Below are 18,846 nucleotides of genomic sequence, written 5' to 3'. Positions count from 1 at the left end.
AATTTATGAATAGTTGCTTGGACATTATTTCATTTTCACTGTGTTTGTATTACATCTGACAGAAGTCATTACTAGTCTTCTTTTGCGGAAAATAGTAATTACTACGTCCGTTCTTGGCGGTACCATCGATTCAGGATCTCTGTTTCTGACCGCTACACATTATAGACCCACTCAGGCTCACGTTTGGGGTCAAACAATAACGTAACGACGATGATCTTATAGTTTTATCACAATGTCAAATTTCTCTAGGTCTGCCCAGGTAATATAGACTTTTTTTAAAAAAACATTTGTCTTTCAATTCGTTTTCTTGAATTGTTGTTATTTTACCTGATGGCTATCCAAGGTCTTTTTGCTCAGCTCCAAGCTAAATACACAAATGAATAATCTTCCCAAAATAGCTAATATATTTATTCATTGGTAGTGAATGTTTTTGGAGCGTAATAACGCGCTGACTTTCTGTTCCATGTTATTAGTTTGTGAAATCATAAGCACACATACTAGTTTGAAAGGTGACGATACTTGTGGTATGTGTTGGTGCTGTGCCATTTTTATAATGTTATGTATTTTTGTGTCCATCCTTTTAGCAATGGGCCACCTTTGCTCGCTCGTGGTTCCTGATTGATGCCCGCTTGCAGCCTCCCGGCAAAATAGCCACCACTTGTTCTGTGAGGCTTCAGGGGAAACACAAACCGATTTATCACGCACTCAGTGAGTTATCACACAACACCAATTCTATCATTTGAAATATTCTACATGCCTCCCAAAACATGTAGTTACAGTGCAAGTGAAATGCAAAACAATCAGAAGTTGTCATGTACATAAAACAAACCTGGACTTGTCATTGTTGCCATTTCGGATACTTGTCTCGGTGCTTAGTGGACTTGCATTAGTTTTATTTGGAGAATTCCTCCTAGATGCAATTTTTTTTTTCTCAATTGTGCAAAATTGTGTGAGTTAATTTGTAGCATCTGGTAGTGCCAGATCAACACATATTTGAGTTTCCTAACAAGAAAGGTTCTACAAGATTGTAGATGAATAAAAGAATGAATATTCTCCCTGAATAAATAACACAGTGTATTAATGTGCATCTAAAATGTGTGCTCTATGGCAGGTGACTGTGGTGACCACGTAGTTGTAATAAACTCCAGACACATTGCCTTCTCTGGAAATAAATGGGAGCAGAAAGTTTACTCATCGCATAGCGGGTAAGTGAAAGAAATACAAGTGTTTTTATTTATTGTCTTTATTTATGTAATCATTTTGTTTGGTGTGTTATGAGACGTCATGTGTTGAACATTGTTCAACAATTACAAGTAAGGATCAAATGTATTTTAAGAGCCCGTGGGGGTTGTATACACGGTATTAATTGTGTTTTATTGTTTTATGAATAGATATCCTGGAGGCTTCAAACAAGTCACTGCTGCACAACTCCATCTGAAAGACCCCAAAGCTGTAAGAAGCACTACAATCTGACTGCACACCACACATCATTTTACCTAAAACACTATAATATAATTCATTCTTTTGATAGGGCTGTATGAATAGACTGTGATTTTAGTGTTGTTATAGTCGCGCGTCTGCCTTACAATCTTGAGTTTGGGGGTTCGAATCCAGCCTGGGTCACAGCAAGTCACATTTACACAAAGCTCATTGGAAACTTTTCTTCTTTCTTCAGATTGTGAAGTTAGCTGTATATGGCATGTTGCCTAAAAACCTTCACAGGCATACCATGATGCAGCGCTTGCACATCTTTCCTGGAAATGTAAGTAAACATTGGGGATATCCTGACGCTGATTTTTTTATTATTTTATTGAAACTAAAAAATGAACTGGTAATTAATCTATAATATAATTTTCTGTCTAATTAAGTATATTTTTAAAAGGAAACTTTATTTAGCACATTACTTAAGTAAATATGTAATAAATCCTTTATAGGTGACATTTCTATACTCTCATTATAGTTCTATTGCACATCCCACAGAAATCCAGATCACAGTTGAAGAAATGTAAAATTAAAAGTATAAAAACACGTTAACACGTTCTGTATTTTATTAGTTTTTAGTACAAAGAATGTTTTCTTTACACTCATTTGTACAGACAAATCTTGTCAGCGCGTCTTTTTTAGTTCCTGTAGTTCCGCTAATATGCAGTAGGTGGCGCTATTCGTCATTCAATTGAAGATCTTTTGTCTACTGTTTGATTTGTGAAAGGAAATACATGGTGAGTCATCAAAGAAATATATTTTTCCCTACAGTCCCTTTTTAAATGGTGTGGTAGTATTAAAGCTAAATAAGAGTTTGTTAAAGTAATTAACCCTAAATCACTAATGACAAAAGTGACACCCGACTAGAGAACAGCAGTGTCGCTTGCATCTTTAAATTCCGAGTAGAGGTTCCATAGAACTTCATGCTAGAGGTTCCCTTGAGTGATGTGAAAAGGCTTCTTTGATGCCATCGTATTTTTGTCTTGGGCTTTGCAGGTGCCCTTAATGAATATTTATCTCCACCTACGTTGAGTCATTAACAAGCTTGTGGAGAGGCCTGGAAGAGTAATATCTTAAGGTCGTGCAAAGGTTTAAAGGCATCAATAGCTCATTCGTCAAGGAGGTTACTGGGGGTGGCGCAGACAAATAGTTTAAGGACCCTTATTGGTGTTGAACTCTGGAAATTCTGACTGCTTAATGAGGAACCTCCAGTTTGCGCCTTCAGCACTACCAAAGTGCTCTTGAGCACGATACTGAAACTCGAGTGAGGGCTTTAGCCCCCAGGAAAATTGCCCTTTATTATCATGGTTCTTACAGCTTCATCACTTTTTGTTCCTGATGACTTATTTAGGTGACCACTTATTAATGTTGACTATTTATTTTATTGATTATTTAAACGTGCACTTCATGCAAAAGATTAATAGATTCAGGATAATGATTTTCAGAATGATTGGAAGATTGGCACCTCCACCTTGGCATCTCACATAATACATGTACTTAAAAATGTATAATATAATGTCATGAAAGCATCTCTTATTTTATTTTAAATGTTTCCAAATCTTCAAATATACAACATAAGCATGCATATTTGAAAAGAATGTTTGGGGGGTATGTTTATTCGAACCAAAAATGTTTCTGGCACAGATAAAACAACAAATTCCCAATAATGTATGGCTAACTTGATTTCTATTGTGACCACCACTAGGAGCTGCCTGAAGACATCCGAGCCAATCTGACGGAGGAGCTGCCTCAACCCAGAAAAATTCCCAAGAAACTCAGCGAATACACGCAGGAGGAGATTGACGCCTTCCCCAGACTCTGGACGCCGTATGTACCATCACACTGAAATGTCACTGCACAAGTACATGAAAAGAACACCCCAGGCGATAGATTAACCCCAACAATGTCAAATTTTGTCGACATTTTTTGACAACAATGAACCGGTGTTAAGATGCTGGCCGTTTGACTTTATGCTTTCCAATTCTTAGTTGCTCTCAATGGTTGAAAGCACTCCAGCTGCTCATGTAATAAAGAAGCCCTATCTCAGGCCCTCCCGAGAGTCTTTAGTGGCTCAGTAAAAAAGCTTAAAGAGATAAACACAGCAAAACTCAAGAAGTTGAATGCCTCAAAAGACAAAACGTGCGGCTAATTGTCATCGTGTATAACAGAATATAATGCTTGTTAAGAAAAATAATAATACGGGCCGATCACATAACCTGTAAAAAACACAATGTTTGTCAGTGCACTATTTTCTAATTCACTGACACACTAATGAAATACTAAAATACAGAAATCGAAATGAATAAGCAATTTGATATTTTGATACAAATTTACTTTTGTGATAGGACCACTTAAAATGCTAAATAGTTTTTGCAAAGCTTACTTGTCACAAATTTCAATAATTTTCCCTTACTAAACTCCTTTCAAATTTTAAGAAATGTAGCCTGTTGGGGAAAAATATTGCTATGTGCTCTAATTAATGAAATCTTTTAAATTGAATCCCATATCAAGTTTGTACAAAAATGTCGTTGCATATTTGTCTTTTTGGGTTACGTTCCATTTAGTGAATCCCCTTCGTTTCATTCATGCTGGAGTCGCCACATTCATTTGAAAGGACGTCACTTGTGATTTTGGGCTTACTCAGACAGCTGCTGTGACAAAATAGGCTGAAAATGTCAACTCTATTTCTCCTTGGCGGTATCCCATAATCATATTCATGGTTTGTCACCTTTTTCTGCGGGATGATGACAGTGATGGCCGACTTTGCTGTCATCATATCAATAATCATATTGTCATCTCGTAGCCCCGCGCATCGTAAATAAACATCCTCCTGGCATCAGGGCATCGACACTCCCACCGCTTCATTAACTTATCGTTTTTTTTTTCTTTACCCATCTTAAGTCATCGTCTCAGCTCACTGGTGCCGATTAAAGGGAGTTTCTAACTCAAGTAATTTGACTCTTAGGTTGAAAAAAAGACTTGAAATGCCTGACTGATAAATGCTTCTTTCAACGGTTTAGAATTTCAGGTCACCACTTCTTAAATTTGCATGCTGAGCCACGGGGATTAGTGCATTATGCGCAAGTCCTGTCCCCTTTTGGCTTCTGTGTTCAAGTGTCCGTGTGTGTGGCGATAAATGAGCGCGGCCAAGTATTGTTTACTTGTGCAATCTTCAGCCAATCAGTGTCGCCGTAGTGCGGTCGTCAAGGTCAAGTTAATCCGGTTTTGTTCAAGAGGGCTTTTCGCCGTGTGAATATTCAGTCTATCTATTCTTCTCATTTTGCACCTTATGTGTGGCTGGGGTCAGTGAGGGTGATTTTGATCATTACCCTTTATTAAATACATTATTAAGATTCTCTTGGGACTTAGAGCAGGCACACACAGATGGAACTCAAACAAATGACCAGACAGAAAATAAACAACGATAAAATATATGAGCTAGAGTTGATAAAGCTGCCATTGAACCATAACAGTGCCACCTGATTCATATCTGTCTCTGGTCTGAATTTAAAGATAAACATAAAAAAAGACAATGTTGTGTTTGGTGTCATTTTGACACAGAAAAGGATTAGAGCCAGTGATGGGGAAACAAAATCACTTTGGTTTGACATCTGTCACACTTCATTCAATATTTGAAGCTTCCGTGCCTGCTCGGATGCTAATGTGCTTCTGTCTTCTATCCACTTTGCAGACCTGACGACTTCAAGATGCGGTGAAAAGTCAAATGGGGCTGCAAAGTGTTGGGCCGTGAATGCCATGCGGTCACTGGAATGAAATGACTGCTGATCTTGCAGTTTTACAGCTCACTTCACTGTGGTTGTATTTAAGAGATGCGCTTCTCTTCTTGGTATCCCATGCATAAAGTACATTAATGATTCTACAAATATGTAAACAAGATATTGTCATATTTGTTGACAGCTTCATGTTGCAACAACTTTTTTTTCTTCATACAGGGTGTTCCAAAATGTTTGATCCCATTCGTAGGCCAATAATTTTGACATTTTTCGTTGGAATGACCTCAAATTTTCACAGCTTGTGTAGAAACATTTCAAGGTTTTGTGTGTAACGTTTGGCATTTCTATCTTTTCAGGTTACATGCTGTTCACTTGAAAAGCAAAGGCATTTTGCTAGTCACTGGAGGCAGTGCCTTCTTCACAAATTTTGCAAAGAAAGCACCAACTTCAAAACCAACGGTCGTGGGGGGTGCAAGCCAGTGAACGGCATTTAACCTGAAAAGATAGAAATGTCAAACGTTACATACAAAAACTTGAAATGTTTCTACACAAGCTTTGAAAATTTGAGGTCATTCCAATGATAATTGTCAAACATTTTGGAACACCCTGTATAATTTAACCGTGATCATTTTCCATTTGTTGCAAACATTTTGTATATAAAAAATTTAAAACAATGCTGTTGTCTTTTGTTAGCTTGAACACGTTGTATTTGGACCGGGAGGTTTGGTCAATTTGTTCAAATGAAAGTCAATGAGTGAATTCACAAAGTATCTTTGACACGGTTCCACGATTTTACAAAATAATTACAGATCTGGAAAAGCGACACCTAGACATTTAATTTGATATATGATAAATGTTTGTTGTCATTTATTTTGGACCTTGTAAATGAAGTTTGTCAATTTCCAGACCCATCACAAAAAGACAAAATCAGATGGTGAGCTCTTGATCTTACAAACATTGGAAAGAATTGATATCAAGTTCTGCCATTTTTCCATTGGTGAACCATCAGAGCCTGCAAATATCTGAATCTCAGACTGATGTTAATTATATTTAGGCCATGAATACTTATTCAATAATTCCAAATTGTCTGTCAGATTCTTTTCATTGCTTTTCCCTGGTTGTGCTGCTTCCAGATGTGTGTTTTCATATTTAAGCATTTAACCAATCACATTTCAGCCATCATTTGTTGTCAGGGTCCGAAATCTACCTGGAGTCCTTCACAATCAGGAAGCGTGGATAAAACTGTTGCTTTGACCAATCAGATTTCGAGTTGGCGACACCCAGGCCTTTTCATAGGTGTAGGGATTCGTCATTGCTTTCACAAGCTATGATTGGCTGGTGATAGTGGACTCGCCAGAGCAAACTAATTATCTGCAGCGATCTGCACAAGTAAATATATTTTTGTGTTGATTTAATAGCGTTTTTGTCAACCCACAATGGCTGAATTTTTAAATACACGTTCTTGTGAAAACGATATATATTTTGGTGTCTATTTTTAATACGCATCACTGAGGTCAGAGTTCAAATGACCGCCATTTTTCAAAATGTCGGATGAGGCAGGAGTCAGTACGGCAGTGGACTGCAGAGCTGCTCAAACTTGACGATTTACCAAAAAAAAAGGCCAGATAAAGCTCACAAGACAATGCTGCACATTCGGTACGTTGTCATTTGGAGATTTGGAAGCCCATTTCTCATTTTAAGCGTTCTTTTTGACGGGAGCGTGCTTAGATGGTGTACTGTAGCCCCACATGGATGCAGACTTGAAAATGTTTGCTAACAATTTGGCTACATTGCGCTATCTATAACTCTTTATGTTTAAAAATAAATCATTCCATTGTGTGTTTTCAGTTCCTCGACGAGCACCAACTGCTGGGAAACATCAAGAATGTGGTCAAAACAGCCAAAAAGGAGCAACTTGTCGACGCCATAACGAGCTGTTTGTCAGCAAAGTGAGTTTTTTTTTTACAATACTAGTTTCTATTTTCTCTATCCGTGTAATAATAAAATACCAGTGTTCAGTATTCAAGACTTTGCTCAATTAGCTTTTGTTTTAAATTATGATACATTCTAGTTTTGAATGAAAACTAACTGGTCTGGCGTTTTTATAGCAAGAACATGTGTGGCTAACCTACACCCACACAAGTACCATGAGTGTAATGAATAAATAGTACACTTCAAGAATATACGTATACCTCTTACCGTGGGCTTGTTTTTCCCTTAACTTTCTTAAAAGACCTCACGGCTTGGATCTTTTCATTTAAGTTTTAAATGTGGTTTGGACAAAAGCTAAGGGAGACCTTAACAATAAATAGCACAGGGGTCAATTTTGACTCAAGTATAAACATAAGGTAAAATAGCCATTTTCTTCTAGGTATGAAGAGATAAACAGAAGCAATGATATTTTGGAATTATTTAAAAAAAAAAAAAATTGAAGGGATTTGAAACGATTGCCTGGACAAACCCACCCAGGATGAAATAACATGGGAAATTAATGTGGGTCATCTGTGCATAAAATGGTTGAATAGACAATGGTATAACCACACTATTGTGTTTTGCAGAGGTTTAAAGCCATGGAGACGGTGGAAGAGGTGAAGCAGTCAAAATCAACAAAGACCAAAGAAGTTGAGGCAGAATCCAAATGTTTCAGGGTACAATTTAATTTATTATTTTCATGTAACGTGTACTACACCTACTCATTTTGTATCTTGCTTTTCTCCAGCACTAAAGAAAGGCGACAAGAATAACACTGTGAAATGCTGGCATATGGAAGGATGACAGTCTTAACACCAATATCCCCTCAGGTATATGTCTTTTTAGAGCAGAGGTCTCCAACTCTGGTAATTGAGGGTTTCTCTCCAATATATTTTCTATATCTGAATCAAATAATCATTTGATTTAGGTGTTAATGGAAAATAGACTGGATGGGGACCCTTGAGAACTGCAGTGGGAGATCCCAGTTATAAACACTAATTTGTGAATCTTTCTGCCTCTGAAGCAAACAGGTTATCTCCCTGTGGCAGAGATGAAGACATGGTGATAGAAAATACTTAACCAGGTAGTCTTTAATAATTGACCACACTTTTTGACTTGTCTAATCCTCTGTATTTTGTTTTATTCAGAATTCCACCCAAAGGGAAGACTCTTCATCAAAGTGCTGATTGACTACGTGAACAAATCCCGAAAGGAACTAATTTTTGTTGCAAAATAAAAATTTGTTGAAATGTATACATGTTATATTTTTTTATTTGCTGAACAAAGGAATGCAAAAAACATTTCAAGTTGAATATTTTTTATTGACATGAAAATGACAAGAAAAAAAACTTTTACACACTTAGTATTTGGCAAAAAATAAATTTTGAACACTTAGTATTTTTTTTATTTTTTTTTTTTTAAAAGAAAAACACTTAGAATATTAAATAGAATAAAATATATACAAAAACACTTAGAATATAAAATACATAGAACAATTAAAAAAAAAAAAAGAAAAAAAGACCCGAAAGAGGTCTAGGTCTTTTTTCCCCAAGTGTTTTAAAAAAAATTAAACGTTACTCAAATCTCCTTTACCCTCGGGGCAGGATTATAATTTGGATAAATACTCTACAATAAAACTCTAAAACTAAAATGCAGAGGCATCTTGAAGTGGGGATCATCACCTGATTCTCCAGAGTCTGGACATGGACCTGATGAATGCAAAACAAAAAGCAAATGTTAGCATATAAAGAGGCTTGGGTGATAGCTTTTTGAAAATAGTTTTACCTTGATCTGTCTGGCAGTTTCCTCTCCTGTAACCTCAAGGTTGAGTGTTCTGGGCACACAGGAAGAGCGCCATCTCGATGCTAAACAAGGAAAACATAAATTAGCCAAACAATTATTACAGGATAGAGAAATCTTACAAGAAATTTAATAAACGATCAAGATAAATAAAGAGAATAACTTTGAGTACTATTTTCCCTTTTCCAGACAAGCCGATTAAACATAAGCTGGCGTTAAGAGCTAGGAGAAAGTTGGTTTAACGATTTTTTTGTGATAACTCGAACAATTGCAAATTGAAGTGCTATCATTACATTCAACACCAGGAACTAAGTCGTGTCTCTGGGTGTCCTTTTTGAATGTGCCCTTATCCAGTAAACTGTGCGTTGATGGATAGGCGTTGTTTGGTTAAATTAAAAAGACACACGACTCACAAATGGAAAGAAAACGGGCCACATACGTTTTAAACGAAAAGGGAAGCGTTCGTGACGCTAATGCTAAGATAACTAGCCACATGGAGCACACAGCCGGAGGGAAACGGAGCCCAAACTTAAATTGTCGACGGTTTGTTCAACCTAGCATTAAGCTAACTAACAGATTTGTTGGCGATTTCGGCTCAATCGATTGCTTAAAAATATCCTCTGAGCGCGATAAAAACGCATTTAGGGCAGTAAATTGCTCTAAAACCTACCTCGCTGGCGTTCTAACCGACTGCCAGCATAGAATGACTGTCCAAAGGGGCGAAACACTGCACATGTGGCTAATTTACACAGCTGGGGAAATTGGCGTAACCACGCCCACGTTGTCCCACCAAATAGAATGTGGAAAAGATGGTGGCTTGCTTACCGTGCTCCACTAGGTGGTTCGTCTTCCCAACTCGTTGTCTATTTATTCATTGTCTATGTTTTGAAGATGACGTAGAATAGGCGTGATTTTTGTGGTCTTGATGCTATAAAACAGTGTCAGTACACTCATTTTACAAAATATTGAGTAACATTTTTACTTAGTATTTTACATCAACTCACCTTTATTCCAGGCCGTCTTGGTCCATTAAAAGTTTATCATTTTAAAAGCAAATAATGCTTCATTTTCTCATCTCATTTACTGAACAGCTTCATCCTTATTCTGGTCGCAGGGGGTGCTGGAGCATATCCCAGCTGACTTCGGGCCAGAAGCGGGGGGCACACTGAATTGGTGGCCAGCCGATTGCAGGGCACAAGGAGACAATTTTGAATCGAATTGAAGGCTTTTATTATCATTATACAAGTATAATGAGTTTTAAAGCTTTCACCACATTGTGCACAAATAACAGCAGACAGCCATTCACGCTTATACTCATACATAGGGGCAATTTAAAGTGTGTCCAATCAGCCTACCATGCATGTCTTTGGAATGTGGGAGGAAATTGGAACACCTGGAGGAATCCCACGCAGGCCATGAGAGAACATGCAAATTACACAGAGCTGGATTTGAACCCAGGGCCCCCACTGTGAGGCCGACGTGCTAACCACATACCCACAGGGCCGCCCAGGTTATTATTGATGCTTTTTTTTAAATGTTCCGCAGCTGTCGCTGCAGTAAAATGTTTTATAGCCATAAAATAGTTACTGAGGGTGAGATTGATTCAGATGTTGCACTATTGAAGGCCTAGATGTGCTCTCTCACCTTGTCAGTTGATCTTTAATCCGAAGTTTCAGTACACTAATTTGAGCAAATATTGAGTAACATTTTTTTTTATCATCCACCCCAATAGCTCACATGATGGCCAGCAGATGGTGTGCTGAAAATTCAATATCTTACAAGTTTTAATGTTAAAGACAACACAAAGACTAGTATTAACAATAGATTAAAAGCAACAAGTATGTATTCCACAGTGTTCAGTTAGTTAGATGCCATATTGAATAGCTGAATAGAAGTCATCAATACGACACTATACAGAGAATTATATTTTTGATGAAGGCAGTGTTCACACTTCATCTAGTATATCGGCGCTGATAAATGTATATTATAAGAGAGAGTACTGTGCTGACTTCCTGCAGTACTGAAATTGGGACTTTAATTCACCTGAGTGCTTGCAAATAAATGGGAAAAAGTTCCAAGATAAGCAGAAGTAACCACTATAGTTCTATAACCTAAAATATGATAGTATAGGCTATTAAAAATCGAATGAATCTTTTTTTATTTTTTTATCTTTCTCAGGAGAAATACTGTATATTTTTTTCTACCAGATAGATATGGGTCAAATTAATCTGTTGCAATTCTAATATTTTTTCTCCATTAAATCAATCAGATTTTAATCAGTGTAAGTATGTTGATACATACTTTAGTGGTGTGGCATGAGATTGTTCTAATATGCTGCTCCAAGTGCTACAGAAATTGGATGAAAGGACCAAAAGCTGTCAAAAAAAGATGTCTCCACTGGGTGGAGGGTTTGGTATTTTTTTTAAATAATTTTCCTCACCCAGCCACTAACAAGCTTGTAAAATGTACTTTACAAAGCCCTGTCGGACTCTCGCCTGCACAACAACCACCCACGCAAGGACGGTGACAAGATAGGGGTGGATTCTTCCCCCCTAGTTAAATATATTTGACGTGTTTATGCAGTTTGCTGTCAGTTTAGTAATACTCTTCTGTGTTTGGCGCTTGAGTCAACCACATTGCCACTTGCAAGCAGAGCAGAATCACAGGTTTCTCATTCAACCAAACCAAGTGTGAACACCACCTTGTAGATAAACACGCCGAAACCAATCGGCTCGTGCTATTTCGCCGACAGAAAACGAGTGCTTAACATCCCGCCATTCATTTTTTGAAATACCAGGAGAGACGTAAAGTATGTTAAGATGAGTGTGAAGCGATGGAAAGCTGCTGGAACATATCTTCAAGTGCAACATCTCAGTACACCAACATTTAGCTGTGTATTGAAGGCATGGAATAAATCTCCAAAAAACAGGATTGCTGTTAGTGGACTAACCTTGATGCTGAAAATAAACAAAGATCAGGCACTTTTTTTCATGACCATACAACAGTCGACGGAAATATTTACATTATTTCATGAGTGAGAAAAGGGTGGAGATGGGGGGTGTCTTGCTACAGCTTCCAATGTGTTTAGAAGTCAAGTATTTGGGATGAGCACATCTTTGTTCTCGTTCTCCATGACCACAACGTCACGGGAAAACCTCCTGAGCACCCCAGGTGAACGTAGCTCCACGTCTTGCGAGTCGGAGGGGCGCAATGGGTAACCGTAGCGATAAGGCTGGTTTGAATGACTCCGGTAATAAGGGTCCTCTTCACTTTCCTCTCTTTCCTCCTCGTCATCTTGTTCACCTTGCTCGTTGTTGTAGGCCTGGTTGTAGAGTTGATTGTAGGCTTGGTTGTAGGACTGGTAGCCGTCTTGAGGCAATGTTTGGACTGTGACAGGATGGGGGGGGGGGCATTGGGGGTCAGTTGGAGCACACACAGGCATTTCGGCTTGAGAAAATCCCTTCTGGAAAGCCCTCATTTCAAAAGAGTGTCTGGAGTTGAAGGCCTTTACGAGCAGTAGTTTATGTGTATTATTATTTTTTTCTTTTGGCTTTGGGGTGCTTTAGGGGGTCAGAAATATCAGTCCGACACCAGGTCAGGTCAACAAGAGAAGCTTTCAAGCAAGGTGAGGAGCATGCAGAGGTTGAATTGGAATCCCCTGTTAAATTAGACGTATTTGAAAACATCCGGTCCGAAATTCAGAGATTCAGTCCTCCTTATGAGCAGATGAATAGTGAATAAAACAGCCATAGAGCAAGATGAATTCATCCGTTGCTGCTGAATTTCAAAGACGAGATTAGAGCCGAAGAGATTTGCTATGGCGCCCGAGAATTGTGTGAATATCATAACAGCATTATGGTCTGATTTTTGGTCAAATGTAATGAAGGGGTTGCTTCAGAGATTGTCAAAATAGGAAAGCATAGTCAGTTAAATGTGCCTTTTTCTCTTTCCCTCTCTCTCTTTGTTTTGTTTTGATAAAATCAAGATGTGCATGTGTAATGTTTGCCATTCCTTATCGCAAAGGAGGACAAATGTCTTGTCTTTGAATGTACAGGATGCAGAGGAAGAAGAGTGGGGACAGCTGGAGAGGTTCCTCAGTAATCATTCCCATAGTCCCGTTGAACTTGAGTGGTGGATGAGCAAGAAGAAAAAAGGGAAGGAGGAAAAGAGATGTTAATTCACATCACCAAGAAATCCAAGACACCCAAAACTCTTGTTTTGTTACAGTATAGTTGTGACAAGGTCAATGATTACTAGTCAACTGGAAGAAAACAATGCATGAATACTCCATTTTATGGACTTAAAAATCGCCACTTCCTCTCTATCAATATTCAAATACGCCTTTTGTATGTCTTGGGATTTGTTTACCAAACCCAACACTGGAATCTCTAAACTTGTCAAGCCAGCAGAAAAAAAAAAACAAGATTAGTGTTCCTCGTCTCAAAGGTTTATAAGAACAATAACATAATAACAAAGAGAGAACCTGCTGCCATTCCCTATATTGTTACAATGAACTACTTTATTTTGCAAGAAACAGCATCTACTACCTTTTACTCTTCAAATGCATGAATTATTGAAAAGATGAATTTCCCGGCTAGAGTGATGTTGACTATAAATTTATTCAAAATTAATTTGGCGCACATTCCCACAACAACAGAAGGACATTTTGTGGTGGGATTATTGTTTTGGCTACTATTACTGTGACGACTACTTGATGGTGAGTCTTTTTATATTGGAGGCAATTGTGTAAACTATGATGAAATGAATTAAGTTGAATTAAATGATAGAGCAAATGCATATACATGCCATTTTGCTTACCTCCAACGTTGTACCCCAAACAAGAGTTTGGGTCGCAGTAACCTGGCGGTCCGGCCGATCCAGCAGAACCCGGATTCCCGGGTCTCCCTGGGGCACCTGGGTTTCCAGGCCGACCGTGGGGCCCCTGACTTCCCGTACGCCCCTCGCCGGGTGAGCCTGAGGTCAGAACCAGAGAATGCACATCGTTTTTAATGGTACGTACATCCATTAAACACGCGGGGTGCTGAAGCCTATCCTATCCTTTGAAAAAATGGTGGACTATAGTCCCAAATTGGTTGCTAGCTTTTTTTTCTTCCTCTCCATCATTTCTACAAAAACATCATTTATAAGAAGTGTTAAAGCCCCCCTCCTTATCACCATAAAATGCTTTTGATGGATTTGAGGTAAAAATAAAATGAGGTGACTCAATCCATCCATTGTAATCATTAATATGTACATATAAATATGCCATAAATAAATTCACATTAGTGTTCCATTTATTGAATACACTTGGTGATTTGCTTTTCTTCTGCCCTACAAAAACCACTGACTACATTATTTAGTACACTTGAAAAAAATGTGTCATCTTAAATGTTTTTTTTTGTTAAAATGACTTCAAAGATGCATAGAAATCTGTTCTGATTTCATATTTTCTGCTTAAGAAACCTGCATTTGTCATTTAAAAAAAGCAAGCCCTTCAAAACTAAGATGGAGACCAGAGTGGTGCACACATGCCGCATTATCTATTCAGTATAATTTTGAAATCAACAGCTAATTAAATATGTCTTCTTTTTTACTTGAAGTCGGCTCACTCGAGGCATTTCAAGATCTATCACAAGAATGTTTTTTACAAGGCTATGACCAGGCAGAGGCAGACAAATCCCATCGAGCTTACAAGGAAATCAAGCACTTCGTCTTTATGTTAGTGCAACCCACTCCCTCAAGCTGACTCTGGATCTTCTACAAAGCAACAACCAGTCTTGGCTATTTATCAGTTAGTAAAACATGGATTTGTTGTAAGAAAAGAAGTTTAGGATTCATTTAATCTGCCTGAATAGGAATCGAGCTTTGATCAAAGCTTTATATGATCAAGCTTTCAACCAAAGTGAGAATTCAGACCCAAATCCTCCAAGGCCTTAACATTTGTCACCTGTGAACTGTGTAAACATTTCAGATCTGGGGTTAACATCTGAAAGAAAGGCCCATTTTTATCCCAACACTATACATAAGAACACAATATAATTATATATTGGTCCATATTTTACTACAGTGGTATTGGTATGTGAGGAAAAGCGGTACAGAAAATGAATAGAGGAATGCACTTATTAAATTTGAATTGAAAATTGCTATCATAAAAATCCATTTAGGCAATATGTTGCACACAATAATATAAAATTGGTCTCACCTGGTGGTCCAGGGGGTCCCCTTGGCCCTTGATTCCCAACACCAGGACTCCCCCTTTCACCTTTCTCACCTGTCAGACCTGGAGACAGTGTGTGGCAGACCACCATTTTCATTTCCGTAAAATGATTAAACGAAACCTAGATATATTCCACAAGAAAAAAAAGGTACTCATTTTATACAGACATATTATTCAAAGCGCATAAATTGACTCCAAGGCATTTACTATATTTGTTTGGCTTTGCATAAGATGTAGCTTGTCGATGTATGAAAAAATATGGAAGTTATTTGTTGAAATAAAATACTGGAGTTAATAGCCCAATTACAGTGAAATTGTATACTAATATACACGAGTAAATGAATGCTAGTTTCCCACCTTGAATCACTATTTGTGAATCACTGCACCTCTTGGATAGAATCTTAATGAATATGAAAGAATAACTACATAAATACTAATGCATTATGTAAATGAATGACAATTTATTACAAAGCAATCAGAGAGGTCATGTTTTGTTGTTGTTTGTTTTGAACTTGACAACAATGGTCATTTCTTACTGTCTGCATCTTGACATGTCAATTCTTCTATAAGAGAGTATTGTAAGCATGTCAAAAGTCTTTATGGCTTACCTCTGTCTCCCGGCCGCCCACTCTGCCCGTTAGCACCGGGGAAACCGGGCCTGCCAGTTGATCCTTGTCCTCCCTGTGGTCCTGGGGGTCCTCTCCTCCCAGGCTCGCCTGGGGGTCCGGGCACTGTGCGTATTGAAGTAGCTGACTGAGCTGGGATCTGATTTAGTATGGAGTTGTAGCGCGACAAGTGGCCTGCAAAGAGTTGACAATGATGATGATGATATAAGAGGGCACATTATAGGTTAAATTTTCATTTTGCACTTTTTTTTCCCTCAGCATTCAAACCTATATGTTATTATAATAAAATGTTGGGTCTTTATGCTTTCTTAGCAAAAAAAACAAATAAAGATTTTTTTTGTGGAAAAAAAAAACTTTGTTAACAGTGATGTTAAATTTAGTTTGAAACAAGAGTAAACCTACATACTACCATATAGTGGTACATGAATATATTGTACCTTTTTTATAATTTTCTGTTTTCTGCAAAATTGTGGAAATATTGCATTTAATCTTAATTTATTATAAAAGTATACCAAAAAAGAGCGCATTTTGTCTTTTTCGGCAGATTTACTCACTCTGAATGAGCTGCTCACACACTTGTCTTGCTATTGCACGCACGGCAGCTTGAGACTGTACGTCACCCTGAAGAAAATACAGTTAGACAAAGACTGATGCATTTACAGCCCATTGTCGAATATATTTCACTTCATCGTATACTTTTCTTTAGACCATTATTTGTGAGGGTTTCTCTCAATGAAATTCATTGGTTCAACTCATTGGAGCACACTAGTTTCTTCTAGTGTACAAATTCTACATCATCCAGAAAAATGACTGGGCAATAATTTCAAGACTAAATAATTTCCTGCTAGGTTTGACACCTGTTTATGCTACTAATTTAGTTTAGATTCCTAAACTGAATCAATTTTCCACCATCTAGTTCAAGTATTTGAATTATAGTATCCAATAAAAAATATTATTAACATATTGGGCTTGTATTATACAATTTTGTAAATATTCACATTTAATAAAATAGAAAAAAAACTAGTATGAATGCAATTCTTTAACATATAATTACGTTTTTAGAAATCGTATGGATAGTTGCGAGATGAAAAAACAATAAGGAGGAAAGTGTAATCATTGTATGAGGAATATAAATATACACTACCCACAACTTAGTATTGTGATACAAAAAGATCATCAATATCATCTACAAACTGCTACATATGGTAAGTCCAAATAGAAGATAAAGATGGGGCAATTAATGGGTTAAAGTCCAAATCCTGACAGTCCAATTGGAGCACATTGCAGGAAGAACTTTTTGCTCTCTTGACGCATCCACAACACTTCTGCAGGGCATTTAAAATCCCTCCAGCCAATTTGTGGAATCCTGTCTACTTCATTTATCACAAACCCACAACAGATGCGGGTGGTAGTGGCGAGCTAAATATTTCATGTGACTCCTTGCAGTAAACGTTTTAAGTTCTCTACGTTAAATGATCATACAGCACCCTATTGCTGTGAAAAGTGAGTGTTATCATCGGCACGATGCCCAGCAGGCACAAAATTGATGGGGAAAAGAACAATCCTGGAGAGACCTTCTCTCTTCCAATAAATGAAGCGCAGCAGGGCGCAAACGACCGTAAAAATAGGGAAAATTGGACGGATGACGGTTTTATTCAGGGCGGGAGAGCCGTTCGCCTCCTTCTCAAATCATTGCGTCGTCAAAAATGTGCAAATCTTCTATGCTACAAATCTGTGGGATGAACGTTGACTTGTTTTGTTCTCTTTCTCTAAAGAAGGCCCGGGCACAATTTAATGAGAGGAGCAAGGGATTGATTCCTTCAAATCAAGACCGCCGTTAGTGAGTCTGAGCAAGTAATATTTCCATTTCACAACACTGGATTAATTCTAACCATCATTGATTGGCAAGGAAATAGAGAGACTTACTCTTTCTCCTTTGTCTCCTTTGATACCAGCAGGACCCTACAAAATAAAAGCACATGAGCAGGGAAAAAAAAAAAAAGATGAGATTTGGGTGTAAAAAGCACATCTCATTATATCCAAAGTAGCGTGTCCTTTTTGTTTTTTTTTTTGCACTCTACAGTGAGTGACTACCACAAACAGTGCTTTGAAGTTTTGCCGCAATTATATTTTGATAAAGTATATCCATGGGGTTTTGTGAGCACACATAAAAGTGCACCAAAAAATTGCCCTGGCTTAGAGGGCTTTAGGCTACACTGCAACGCACACAGATCTCATATCGAGCCACGCCATATACAAGTAAAAAGCTGCCAAGAGCACACAAAATGGATATCAGAGTGCAGCACATTGTAATCCCCAGGCAAATAAAAGATCAACATTACCTTCCTGATAGTTGATAACCAAGTAAAATTATTTTTATCTCCTGAGTGATGTGCTCTATTTGACACTGCTATTGTAGAGGACGCCAGGCAAATTGCTTTATTAAAGCGTAGTACAACTTTTTAAGAGGACGTCCTCCGAGTGCTTACACGATGCGTGTATGAACAAATATCGTAATTCCTTCCCGGCTACTCTAGATTGAGTGCTCAACCGCAAATGGCTACATCCATGTTACCATGGGAATGTGATGGTACTATTGATGAATGCCGCACTGTTGAGCCAGACCAATTTTTGTTCCAATTTGTCTCCTTAAGGGTACATTAAATATGCACCTACATGAACAACACAGTCAAAAGTGGACATGTCAGGAGACCTTACAATAACAAACATGGAATAAAGAGGACATGGAGTGTATTTGGTGTTGTTTCTAGGCTAAATAAACTTAAGAAGTGCATAGTCAGTACAGATAACTTTTTGTTTATGTGAATAAAATATAATTTTTAGAAAAATCTTGTCATCTCAGATTTTTAGGGTAACAGGAGTTACGGTAACTCAAATCATTATTACACATGCAACATTATCAGTTATGATTTAACGTTACGTCAAGTGAAATTTGGGAAGTATTGTCTGAAAACTGAGTCCACTTTATGGATAATTTCCATTGTAATCAAATTGC

At 37.8% G+C, this 18,846-nt stretch overlaps 3 protein-coding genes across 5 annotated transcripts in view; 1 reads left to right on the top strand and 2 right to left on the bottom strand.

The window, feature by feature from the left end:
- The first annotated feature begins 33 nt into the window (after positions 1 to 33).
- mrpl13 (mitochondrial ribosomal protein L13) lies at positions 34 to 8,441 on the top strand. The gene is made up of 12 exons (XM_077721085.1): positions 34 to 259; positions 585 to 708; positions 1,112 to 1,205; positions 1,392 to 1,452; positions 1,676 to 1,762; positions 3,188 to 3,309; positions 5,174 to 6,872; positions 7,065 to 7,165; positions 7,775 to 7,864; positions 7,936 to 8,017; positions 8,212 to 8,271; positions 8,336 to 8,441. The coding sequence occupies exons 1-7, from the start codon at positions 233 to 235 to the stop codon at positions 5,196 to 5,198; spliced, it is 540 nt and encodes a 179-aa protein (XP_077577211.1). The 5' UTR covers positions 34 to 232; the 3' UTR covers positions 5,199 to 6,872; positions 7,065 to 7,165; positions 7,775 to 7,864; positions 7,936 to 8,017; positions 8,212 to 8,271; positions 8,336 to 8,441.
- Positions 8,442 to 8,566: 125 nt separating this feature from the next.
- On the bottom strand, positions 8,567 to 10,084 carry LOC144199112 (uncharacterized). Its single transcript, XM_077720511.1, has 4 exons — positions 10,072 to 10,084; positions 9,658 to 9,807; positions 8,973 to 9,052; positions 8,567 to 8,896 (listed from the first exon to the last, which is right to left on the bottom strand). The coding sequence occupies exons 1-4, from the start codon at positions 10,082 to 10,084 to the stop codon at positions 8,777 to 8,779; spliced, it is 363 nt and encodes a 120-aa protein (XP_077576637.1). The 3' UTR covers positions 8,567 to 8,776.
- Positions 10,085 to 10,618: 534 nt separating this feature from the next.
- The window catches only part of col14a1a (collagen, type XIV, alpha 1a), a 67,088-nt gene continuing 58,860 nt past the window's right edge, over positions 10,619 to 18,846 (bottom strand). For 2 of the 3 annotated variants that reach the window (XM_077721104.1, XM_077721103.1), the window contains exons 43-48: positions 17,757 to 17,792; positions 16,385 to 16,451; positions 15,813 to 16,004; positions 15,190 to 15,267; positions 13,806 to 13,961; positions 12,475 to 13,110 (exon numbers count right to left, since the gene is read on the bottom strand). In XM_077721104.1, the coding sequence (XP_077577230.1) occupies positions 13,082 to 13,110; positions 13,806 to 13,961; positions 15,190 to 15,267; positions 15,813 to 16,004; positions 16,385 to 16,451; positions 17,757 to 17,792 (558 nt within the window). In that variant the 3' untranslated portion in view covers positions 12,475 to 13,081. Of the gene's footprint in view, positions 12,375 to 12,474; positions 13,111 to 13,805; positions 13,962 to 15,189; positions 15,268 to 15,812; positions 16,005 to 16,384; positions 16,452 to 17,756; positions 17,793 to 18,846 lie in introns of those variants that run through there. The other variant, XM_077721105.1, reaches the window with a different exon arrangement.

The sequence above is a fragment of the Stigmatopora nigra genome, chromosome 7, assembly GCF_051989575.1.
Source record: "Stigmatopora nigra isolate UIUO_SnigA chromosome 7, RoL_Snig_1.1, whole genome shotgun sequence".
NCBI lineage: Eukaryota > Metazoa > Chordata > Actinopteri > Syngnathiformes > Syngnathidae > Stigmatopora > Stigmatopora nigra.
This window is presented reverse-complemented; position numbering and strand designations above follow the sequence as displayed.